Below are 12,286 nucleotides of genomic sequence, written 5' to 3' on the forward strand. Positions count from 1 at the left end.
TCACGTATAACTCTGCGAGTCACACTGGCGAACCTACACAGCGCCGCATTTCTCCATGTCGCACTGATCAGTGCTACTGCATTACAAGAAAGTAAAAAAAGATAATGCTTGTTAAGGATGAAAATAGGGAGACCTGTGCAGTCGCGCTCACCGTTACGATCTAGGTTAAGGCGGTCGCTGGAAGTGATGCGGTGCACATGGAAAGCCATCGGCCCTCGTCGTACCCCCAAGCACGAACAGAGCGCAATGCTGAGCAACTTTGTTACTCTGACAAAGAACGGAGCAGTCAGAGCGAAATTGGCAGTCAACGCAATTTACTTTACACGTATTGTCGAAATTATGCGGAATACTTCGCGATTTCGCTATACGCGTATACTTCGCTCGGCTGTGTCGTGCGGTTGCCGTGGTGGCGCACCCGACAGTCCAGAATGTTTAGAACGAGAGTTTTTTTTTTTTTTTCATTACCCAGAGTGTTTTAACTTATGGCGTACCACAAGAACTCCTGTAAACACCATATAGTCATCCTGATAGTCGCAGGCAACTTAGCCCGCATAGACAAGACAAAGCTTTTATATCCGAGATTTTTCTACGGACCCACAGAGTGATCAGTGAATACGTAGCTAAAGATGTACCTGCGCTGCTGAAATAAAAAAAAAAGTGTAGAAAAATAAATGCGCATTTCAGAAACGCCGTAGGTTTGTAGTATCGCGCCAACAAAAACTCAACGTTCTGGGCTTGAGAGGTGAACCTCTAAGGACGGCGTCACTGCATTAAAGTTAGGGAAATGTTCCAAGCGAATGACTCCCTAACACAGCACAAGCTTCGAAAGAAAGCTTACTCGTAAGTAACCTCGAGTAGATTTCTCAAGCATGCTCCTGAACGAGAACGCACTCGGCAAGCTGAGCAAGAGGAGGATAAAATATACGGCATCAGCGTCCGAAATTACCCTAATATGTTGCCTTTTGCTTTGTCTAATATTGCGTAAGGGACAAAGACTTGCGATATATTGCCAGCGTCTCGTATCTCTGTGCTCAGTACTGAGCGCCTTTGGCTAAGTCGAACTAAGAACGTTGCCTCCCGTTTGAATAAGAACGTTGGCTGCAGATGCGTGGGATCAGGAAGCACGCAGCATCATTGAATCCTTTATATCCTTTAAGTACCTTATTGTCCTCCTGTGTTGCATCATGACGATGCTTTTAATGAGAAGAGATGGTCTGTTTTCTAACTCTAATGGGTAAGCGCTTGGAGACTTCCCTTACTGCTGTTGCTAGCATTATACAAAGCTCTCGTTCAAAGGATTTATGCAGTTGGCCTTAATACCTCTTGAACAGTTGTGCAAATATTGCGAGAACCGCAATGATCAATACTGCTTCGCATATTTGATCAAGTTCTTAGGTAATGTAACAAGATAATATTTAGGTACTTAGCATTTGGCCACGCCGAGTGACTTTTGATAGCTCTAGCATTGAACCTTTAATTTTCGGAACGCATATATCGCAATATGCCGTCAAGCAGTGCCATAATATGCACACTATGGAAGATTTGCATATCATGTAGGATCTGTACACTTAAATACTAATGCCCTACGTACAAGAAAGAATACATAAGTACGTTCTTCAAGTACATTAAGTTCAGGCGTTATATAGCGAAACGACTGGACTTGTGCCCATGTAAAAGTCTTATGTCGACCGCCGGTTGCAATTACGCCGACGACGCATATTAAGAATAGCCACTGCTAATTAAAGATGTTTCACTTTGAAAACTTGAGGGCCCGAACTCCTCAGTGCTTTTCGTTCGTTAATGCTCCTTGCCACTGACTGGCCGCCTTCGCTTATATATATCTCGCATCAGGATTGGCTGGGATCTACTGTTACAAATACTTCTAGCGTAATTGCCTTTTGCGAACGCAAGCTGTATTCTTTGTTCTGCTTGTACGAAAGATATCCTCCTTACAAAGTGCAAAAATCACGCTTTTCTTTAACGCCCTGCATTAAACTTAAACAAATCGTCACACTTCCACATCCTGGTGAGAGTTTCACCTGTATTTAATTAAGCGGATGGGTAACTAACAAAGATGTCTTTACTTAATCTTTAAGATGTATTTAACATAATTTTAATGCCCGAAAACGGTAACAGTATTTTGCTTAATCGCTTGAAACGAAGTTTCACAGGCTTCGGACCAAAATATTAGAGCAGTTTATATGTCACTCATTCATGTCCAAGTGCTCCGTAGGTTGGCAGATTGTTAATTTAATTTATGTATAATATTCGGCAAGCGGTTACACAAGTTGGGCTGTATAATTTTTATTCTTAACGGTAGCATTGGTGCCTGCAGACTTTTAAAGCATATTTAAGTTTACGTAAGACAAGGGAGACTTCCTCAATTTTTCGACAAATAGACGCTCCCTTTTGCCCTTGCAAACACTTCGATTGCAAATAAAAGTTGCATTCGCATAAAGGGAACACGAGGCATCAATCTCACGTCCTCAGAAAAAAATATCACGTGATCACAGTATACGCGCTATTGGTCATCTGTTTTTTTTTTTTTTTTTTTGAGCATGTATTTAGCACTAAAGCTGAAGAATGTAAGAACAAAGAGGCCGCAATCAGGAGTCGTATGTTTGGATCGATCTTTGCTACTCAAAATTTATGGATTGTTGAGAATGGTCCAAACGGCCGTCCACTTCGACGGTTCTAGCACTAACCATTCGTCACGGTGCAGAAACTCATCTCGCTTTCACACCACAGCTGTGCAGCGCAGGCATGCATTCAACCAGAGCAGCGGCACAGAGGGTCACGCGCTCCTCTAACGATAAAATACTGCAGCAGCTTTAGTTTATGGCTGTCAACGACCCCTTGCGCCTGCGCAATTCGGTCTTCCGAGGTACGTTCCCTTTGTGGCAAAGGAGTTCAGAACGCTGCCCTCAACTTCTACTCTGCTCCTGCTGTATTCGATTCTCAGAGGCATGTTTTACCGACAACAATAGTCGTGAAAGAGTTAAGCTTCATCCACTCATGCTGGCAACGTGCGTCTGAGGGAAGCACACCGCTATCGGTTCGGCCTGCAGACTTGACGTCACATTTTTGGATTGCAGACGCACAAACGCGAGCCAACGAAACACAAAAGGACGCGTGGCCAAGTAGTTGGTTCGTGCTTGGGGAGGGAATCGTAGCGCAAAATTAGATGAATACAGAAGGACACAAGATGGGATAGCACGAGTTATTCGATGCCGCCCAGCCTTATGTACTTTGTGTTCGTCCAACTTGGCGCTACGATGACGAATTCCCCGGTTAAAAAAAAAAACAATTTTTTCATGGCTATCGCCACCACCAACCCTCTTTTTCTCTCTTAGTGCATGTCGCACGTACAGCCGATATCATTCACTGATTTCAAGCAACATGGAACGCTACAACAAAAGCTAACAAAAGCATTAGCAACCCCTTATTAACATCAGCCACAAAAATAACCAACCAGACAAAAACAAAAATCTCAGAATACGGGTAACTTCTTTTTATAATATTGGTAGCGACAGAGATATCGCTTGTTGACACAAACAAAGACTTCGGTACTCCGCATAGTAATACCGCCTCGAAGCACTGCTGACTGAGTTTTTCTGTCTAGTGTACGAAATGTACATGTAAGTTAAGGAAGCTTTCCTATAATGTCAAATGCTCTGGCACAAATTGTAACCTTTATATTACCGGCACAGCCATCGTCATTCGACTCCTATTTTTGGCGCCCGAAAGGCTAATTTGTCTGGCGTAGAACATGATTCATTCAGTTCGTTCGAGCTCTACAGCACATAGCACCCATATTTTAGAAGTTCGAGGCGGAATTGAATAAAGCTGAAATTTACGAAACAGTTGCAAGAAACATTGCTATTTTCATGAAACCTTAATAACGTCACGAAGAATTTGCCAAATATATTATGTCAGGTCAGATTTCATTATCGTTAACCCTCTGTGCATATTAATGTTTTCGGCAGTTCCGGCCATTGTGTACTGCTGCCTTTCCAGTCCTCTTCTACCAGAAACAAATAGCCCATGCGGTTTGAAGTTTGTAATCTTCATAAACCGGGTCACGTTTCCAGAGTTTCACTGGAGCTTCGTTACTTAAGAAAAATGAGGTGCTAACTGTAAGTGTGATCGAAATACATCTTGATTGGGAGTTTTATGCTACTAATCAATGAAGGCGCGCTGCCCTAGAAGAAAAAGCGATAACATTGATGGTTAGGCCACACTTTACGGCATCTTATCTCGTCCCGAAACGGTCGATAGTGCAGGTGCCGTTTATCACGAGATCAGTAATTTCGTTGAGCCCCGCGATCCACAGGGCACTCCAAACAATCACTAGCTGGAGTAGCCTGTAATGTGACGACACCAGTCGCTTAAAACACCGCTTCGGAGAGCAATCTTGTGAGCAGTGGGGGGGTCATGCCTCTGTCACCTGGTAAGTGTTCAAACTTAGCTTTTTTGGCTCTACAAACGTGCTAGTTTTCACAAGCAGCACCTGATGGCGCCAGACGTTTACAACTACTGCCAGTCGGTAAGTAGAATTGGCCTGGTCGCCGATGACAGGAGGCGCCATACCGATGCCTCCACATTCAAGAAATTGCAGTCATTCTGACGAATAATTCAAACTCAACCTGTATTTGTTTCCTTCGGATTTCACCGCATCTCACACAAGTGCCCGTACGCTACACTTCAGCATATCACATCGTTTTAATCTACCACTAACACCAAGACCGACGAACTATATGCTAGCCGGGTTTTCGTTCATTCTTATTCGACGTTAAACTAACGGCAACTATGAAAACAGTAATCCTAAGTTCTTTTGTTGTGTGGAGGCGGTCTCGGGATATGTCACTAAGTAACGTCGCCGCGCAGTCGGTTCACCGCAACGCGTCAACACAGTATATAAAAAGATCGGCAAGCTTGTGTTTATTTTTGCGCCTTGTCGGGCAGACGGCGCTCACACGCAGTTGACACACTTGAGGGCGCTTGCTTTTGTTTCCTTCGATGGCGAGTCTAGCACACAACTTGAGGACCGAGGCAAATGTGGCGTCTGAAGAGAAAACAATAAAAAAAAAGAACACACAGCGCTGGACCGGACTGAGTGAGTGGCGTGGAAACAAGGCGGTCGGCCTGCTTTTGCACTCAGGCACGTTATCGACGACGACGACGACGACGACAAAGACACACCGGAATGACACATGTATACGCGAACTGACTGGGCTCTGGCTCTCTGACTACATCCCCCTCCCCATCAATTATACTCTCTAGGTCTTGTGCAGGTCGCCGCGCAGCAGCCTGTAGAAGGTCTTCTTGAATTGTTGGTTGGCCAGCGCGTAGCAGAACGGGTTGATGGGGCTGTTTGCATAGCAGAGGAAGTAGGTGAAATAGAAGAGGTGGTGGTTGACGCAGCCAGCCGAGTCGGCGCAGAACCCTTCGACGAGCGCGCAGATGTGGTACGGTGTCCAGCAGAGAACGAACGCGCCCAGGATGAACGATATGGTGCGCAACGCCTTGCGCGCCCGGTTGTTCTCGGACTTGTGCTCCTTCTTGCGCTTGCTGAAGGACGACACGAGCCGGCTACGGGTCGACGACTCGCGGGACAGCGCGCCCGGCAGCAAGGACCGCGCCGTCGTCGTCGTCGTCGTGGTCGTCGTCGTCGTGGTGGAGCCGCTTCCGCTTCCGGCCGAGGTCTCGACGACCATGAGCTTGACCGCCGTCGCAACCGTTCCCTTGGGGCCGGAGTTCTTGTCGTCCTGGCCTTCGCCGCCGCCACCGCCGCCCGCGACGCGACGCCGGCCTCCGCCGCGGGACCGGCTGCTGTCTCGGCGCTGCGGCGCCTCCCTCTGGTGCTGCGACGTGGCCTCGTCGTCGTCCGACTCCGGGCTGCTCGACCGGTCGGCCGTGGTCTGGGGCGGGGGCCTCCGCCCGATGGCCACCAGCAGCTGCATGCGGCGCTGCTTGGCCGCCGAGCGCCGCTGCATGTCGCGCGCCGTGCGGTAGATGCCGCCGTAGAGCACGAAGAGCACGACCAGCGTGGCGTAGAAGTAGCCGAAGATGAGCGACGTGTTGAACACGGGGTCCTTGAGGAACTGGACCGCGCACTCGCCCGGCTCGAGATCGCGCACGCCGGTGAAGTGCTCCCAGCCCATGATGCTGACGAAGAAGACGACGAACGGCAGCACCCAGGTGGCCGCCAGCATGGAGGCGACGCGGCCGCGCGTGCGCCAGCTGCGGTAGCGCGCCGCTATCTTGACCGAGCAGTAGCGGTCGATGGTGATCAGCAGCACCGTGTAGATGGACACCAGGCACACGGTGTGGTCCGTGGCGAGCCACAGGTCGCACGGCACGGCGCCCAGCTCCCAGCGGCCCACCAGCACGTACACGGCGTAGAAGGGCATCGAGACGAGACCGATGAGCAGGTCGGAGAGCGCCAGCGAGGCAATGAAGTAGTTGCTCGGTTGCCGGATGGTGCGCTCGACGACGAACGCGGCCAGCACCAGCAGGTTGCCGGCCACGGTGAGCACGATGCAGAGGCCGATCAGCAACCCGATGAGAACTGTCAGCCACGGGCTGAACGGCGCCCCGGGCCCCCCTCCGCCGTCGACGTCGCTCTGGTTGTCGCTTCCGCCGGCGACGCACGAGCCGTTGGCGGCGCCGCCGCACGCCTCCATGGTCAGGGCCCTGCAGCGACGACGGCGCCGAGGTTCAGAGCGTGCGGTTTCCCGAACTCGCGGTTTGAGGCAAGAATGCGAACACATATGAGAGAGACGGAAAAGGGGCAGCGGCTCTCGAGAGAGAAGCCGGAGGTTAGGCTGGAGCTGACGACCGAGCCGCCCTGTCGGATGCTGATGCGACGTTTGATAAAAGATGAGATAACAATCAACGCGAAGGCACAAACATTCAACACGCACAAACGCGTAGCCACGCACAATTTACCATGTCTCGGTTAGATTATTATTCATTAAAAGAGTAAGGTCACCTTACTTTTACGGGCTCAGAATACAGCCATTGAAATAAGGCTCGGCGTTATACACTGCCCCATGTGAAATCAGTATTGCCCCTTCAGGACATGGAAAGTATGTTGAAAGTTTTACGGCACGCTGGATGCGTAGTCCATTCTAGAGACCGTACTGAAATTGGTAGCAAAGGCCACGTTCACCCTAGCGCTCTGAAGTATAAGCCTTAAACACGGTAAGACGGCGGTATTGATTAGAAAGTAAACTGGGCCAGCTGACATCTTTAGTGGAGATTGAAATCAAGAAATGGAGTTTCGCAAATTATCTAATGCTTGGAGAAAGTAGTGGGTGCGTGCCAAAAAAAGAAGGAAGACGCCGTCCAAGATGGTAAGGCGGTGCACGGTTAGGTGGCAAGGTGGTGCGGTGAGGATAGGAAGTAGGGCCGAATGAGTTTGTGGACATAATGCAGTAATTGTATTGCGAAGGGGCCGGCAACTTCGGGAAACATGTCTTAAACAAAGGCTCGCATTTCCATTTCCATCCAGTGCACATTAGCGGTGATCGACAATAAGTTACCGTACACCGCATTCACAGTGCGACATTCTGTTCCCTCTCGTGAATTCGCTCGATGGGCGCGTTTCCCTTTTAATCAGCAATTATATCAATACTTCTCTATAGTGCATTGTCACCATTTTCAAGAATATGACCTGCTAGAACAAATTACGCCGCGTGCTACTGATATAGTTGGGTGAACGCAGCAGCCGGACACCTCGTATGATTCCAGTCAGGTCGTAATCCATGCTGTGGCAGCCATCACAAATTTATCAAATTCCATGACTCGCAGGCCATAGTCCCACAAACATAGTAAATATTTATGGAAACTTTCTGCTAAAGAAGTGTTTACGGAAGTTTCTCGTAATCCCTCAGCCGAGCCTTCGTTACATTTATCCATGTTTGTGTAACACCTTCCATCGCAATCCGCTTATAGATGTCTTATGTTTTGCTGCTCTCAATAGTGTCTGTAGCCTGAGCCCTTGTGGCGGAGTAGTCGTCTAGATGAGCGTTCCAGCGTATCGGTTCTCGATATGACCACGTATCACTTCTCGATGATTGATGACATTTCTCTATGGAGTGCGTAATGCGTGCGACCAAAAACACGGCGACCTATTACGCGGCCAGAGACCCTCCTCTAGCGATGGTGTAGGAAGCCCATGGCACGCGATTTTATCAAGGATGAGCTGTCCCGAGTACTTTCGAACTTCCCGTAGGAAACGCGCATCCGCAGGTGACATGACAGCAAGGAGATTGCTTCCAATATCAGATAGGTACGAGCAGACGCGGCAAATGATCGCAATATACACAACTACAGCCGATAGCCACACGAATGTACGAGCACATCTCAGACATTAACGCACGCATACACAGAAGCGAGCACGAGTGAGCGCATACACACACATATGCAAGTACCTTCAAGTACCAAGCCAAGCATACACTTCCTTCAATATAGCGAGTATCTTATCTTTCCGTCGTCTATCCAACAGAGCAGAAAGTGGATCGCGCACCGAAAGACCAACGAAACCAGTAACGGCAGCACTGGCAGCCTGCGTAGGAAATGGGACGTCTTCCAGAGTGACGCTAATATGGAAGATATCCTGCTTCATTTCGGGGCGCTTACGCACAGAGGCCAAGTGGCGGAGGTCTTCGCCTGATTAGCACCAGTGCCTTTCGGTTCCAGGTAAAATGAGCAAAGGCCTGCCTGTGCGGGGGGGGACTCAGCCCGATCTGCTCCTTTCAATATAGTGTGACTCATTGCGCACTGTCGCCAAGCACGGACGTTTCTTTTTCTGTAATAATATTCTACTGTTATCACTACTACTACTACTGCTACTAGCAATAGTAGACATGATATCAATAATAATAATAATAATAATAATAATCACATAAACATATATGAGGTACCGGTCACTTGAGGTGGCGCCTGTGACATCTTGTCCGGTTTAGCTACTATGTTCATAACAGCGCAGCGTTGCTGACATGCAGTCTGTTAATAAATGACATAATAACACGAAGAGCTTCAATTAAAGTTACAGGCACTAAGACGAAATTCAGGGACACACTATAGCGCAGTGATGATGTATGCAAGGGAAAATATAGGATAAATACTCAGATACCGACAAAGAGAGGGAAACGCAGGAGGTTAACCAAGATCGCACTCGGTTTACTTAGTTGCAGTGACATTACAGAGATAATATCATACGTGTTTTTCGTTATGTTCACATTGTAGCCTTAAACCTCATTAAATGAAAAAAAGGATTACCGACAAAAATATTACGCCAAGTTAAATTCATAGATTCGCGCTTGAAGTACAAGGTATCATGTTTACAGAACAACAACGTTTTCGTTAGCGAAAAACGAATTTCGCGAACAGGTATACGAGTTGACTGGTGCTGTCTCTGCGAAAATAAGAAACAAGACCCTAATTGCGTCTTACGTTCCATTTACAACTGGTAATAGTAGTCGATGAGTCAAGTAAAAAGTGCCATCACATTGCATTTGAATGTGAAAGAAACCGAAACCGGCGGCCGCACTTAGTGACGTTTCTATACCCCTCCGATACTATTCATTCTTTATCATCGTACCGTCGAGTGACAGACCCATGCGATGGCTTCACGCGAATCAATCGCGAAGGGCGAAAAACATGGTAAAGGAAAAAAAGGAAATGACACAATAAGGCCTCTGCCGAAATTTGTAGCTTTCCAACAAACAAACTCAATGATGCTACGTATTAGCATCGTTCGTACCGAACTATCTGCTTATTATTCGTAGGAGTGTGGCGCCCTCTCTATGTTGTTCCTCCGAGTACAACGAACATTGACTCCGAAATCGAAGACTGCGTAGATATGTACATTGTACATTAGATATGTACAACTACCCGGTCTCCAAGAAGAAATCCTGCCTTCAGTTCTACTTTATGTTATGTAGGGTGATGCCTTCGATTGCAATTTCCTTAACACTACATCAGATCTTGGGGCTAAACATTAAGGAAGTAAACTTTTAGAAGCGTAATCCCGATAGCTTCACTTATTCTACAAAAGAAAGCGGTAGCGCGAGTTGCTAGTGCGTCACTTTACTTGACGAAATAAACATAGTAGGTAAGAGTGGCATAAGAAGAAACATAGACTTAAGGAGCACTGCGATGTGTGACCTCCTGGTGGCTTCTTTTTTTCTTTTTCTTTTTTTCATCAGGCAAAGGAGTGACTATGGCGTTAGCCACGCATCTGTCATTGAGAAAGGGTGAAAATAGATGGGCTGAAACATGGCGGTGTTTCCTCACAGCGCATGTGCAGACAATAGACCGTGTTTTTTTTTACTTCTTTCTGAAATATATCTGTTAGAGAGCGTCTGTGCTGATCCTTGTCTTGTCCATGTCCTTTCTCTCTGTTTTCTTTTTCTTTTCGCACTCTTTTAGTTTAATCTATGTCATCATTTGTCTGTAGCATTAGCACGAACGTTCCAGCGGAGTGCAGTTAGCTTTGCTGCAATTCGAGAAATGCACAGTGACGTCAGATGACGCCACTTCGTTTCCAACTTAGACAATGGAGGAAGAAAACAAAGTTCGAAGTGGTGCGAGAAATTTGTCTGCATCGTTCTTTTCGCGCCATTTTCTGCTGAACTCGATGTATAAATGGCCGCAGAAAAAGAATAGGAAAGAAAGAGGCAAAATAAAATTTAAAGAACGCCTGCAGAATCAGAAAGCACTAGGGCTGGTTTCCTTTACCTCTTTAAAAGCAAATCAACGGACAAAAAAAATGCGAACACTCAAAGCTCTTTGTTGCATTATTCATGCATATAAGCCTAGGCTGCCTAAACGTGAGCCTTGTTTTTGAAAACAGAAATGAAGGACGCCTAGGAGCCATAAGCTGACAGTCAATTATAGTGATTTTCTGATTTCGCGGTGCATGGTGCCACTTCAGCGGAAATAGACCATACTTAACGATAACCGGACTAGTTAGCCTGGCTTTAGGCTTGGTTAGTACTCCACATGTGTGTGACATCAGCTGAAAATGAAAAAAAAAGAATAAACAGAACGAAGGAAAACAAGCTAGCGCGCACGCGAAAGCACACACGCACTCAAAGCAGTCCAACGCTACAGCTCAAGGCTGTGCCGGTCTTGTTAGTATAAATTTAGGCAGATTTCAAAAATGCTTCGTTGGTGCTGTAACGTCTGCTCACACTTAATTACGTGTTTTTACATGTACCTACCGTGTTAAAATTGAAAGCGGAGAAAGCTTCGACGGGTGCGAGGATTTATATAACGAGAGTGTCCCTTCAAGAGCTGCAGTGACTCGGGCATACCGAGTAAGAGGCCGTTCTGAACTGATCATTTGCGGGGATGCTTTCGTATTTCATCACGCGCGTCGTGCAGCGCGACGCCTCATTGGAGCAAATGTGACTCTACCTCATGCTCAAGTGCCCTGATAGCCAATCAGAATCCACTGAAAGTTATATTCCGGAAAGTGATCGACCGACGCAAGATATGGGCCCACAGGTCCTGTTCTAGACGCTGTCAACTTGTGAGGCACTCACAGCTGTCAAATTCACCATCTTGACAGCTCTGATCGTCTCCCAACAAGGCGATGCCCTCTCTTATCGGCTTAAAAAACGCGATGATCACATAACCTGACAATATGGCGGCATTTCACATAGTCCGGAGTAGAAGCCCCGCTTTCTCACAGCAACGTTAGGCTCGGAGGAATGCGAAATGTAAAAAAAAAAATCGGGCAGACATTTCTCTATATCTTGTCAACTGTATTATCATTTGTGAATTATCCTTATCATTTGCAGAACAAGCCCGTTTTCTTAACATCCATATGCTACGCTAGAGAAATTAGGTATATGTCTGCTTAATACAAGCATTTCAATCTTGTCCATATCTCTAACCTTTCCAATATATATAGAATGAGAATGCAAAGAACTGCTCTCTCTTTCCTTAGCATTTAGAATTTGTGGAAGTTTTGAATTTGCGTTCCGCGCATGATCACTTGCGTTCATTTTCCATGCCAGGCGTAAAAGGCCTCCACTTATATAGCTGTGATGGCCCTATGCAATGCGAACAATCACGTTTCTGGGGCTTTCTTGCGCTATTCCGTTTCTACTTTCTAAGCCGTATCTGCAATGCAACCTCCTTAGAAATGCACCAAGTGCTTAGCTGCTAAATCTTCTGCCTATCAATTAACGGTGAAGAAAAAAAAAGAAAAAGACGCGTAGGAGACTCGCGGCTTCCCTATACTTTAAACGCTCTTTTAAACTCCCAG

General features: G+C 46.9%; 1 protein-coding gene across 2 annotated transcripts in view; it reads right to left on the reverse strand.

The window, feature by feature from the left end:
* Positions 1-4,924: 4,924 nt before the first annotated feature.
* The window catches only part of mAChR-B (muscarinic acetylcholine receptor), a 127,981-nt gene continuing 120,619 nt past the window's right edge, over positions 4,925-12,286 (reverse strand). For both annotated transcript variants that reach the window (XM_075692594.1, XM_075692595.1), the window contains one exon: positions 4,925-6,696. In XM_075692594.1, the coding sequence (XP_075548709.1) occupies positions 5,280-6,696 (1,417 nt within the window). In that variant the 3' untranslated portion in view covers positions 4,925-5,279. The remainder of the gene's footprint in view (positions 6,697-12,286) is intronic.

Source organism: Dermacentor variabilis, chromosome 5 (assembly GCF_050947875.1).
Source record: "Dermacentor variabilis isolate Ectoservices chromosome 5, ASM5094787v1, whole genome shotgun sequence".
Classification (NCBI taxonomy): domain Eukaryota; kingdom Metazoa; phylum Arthropoda; class Arachnida; order Ixodida; family Ixodidae; genus Dermacentor; species Dermacentor variabilis.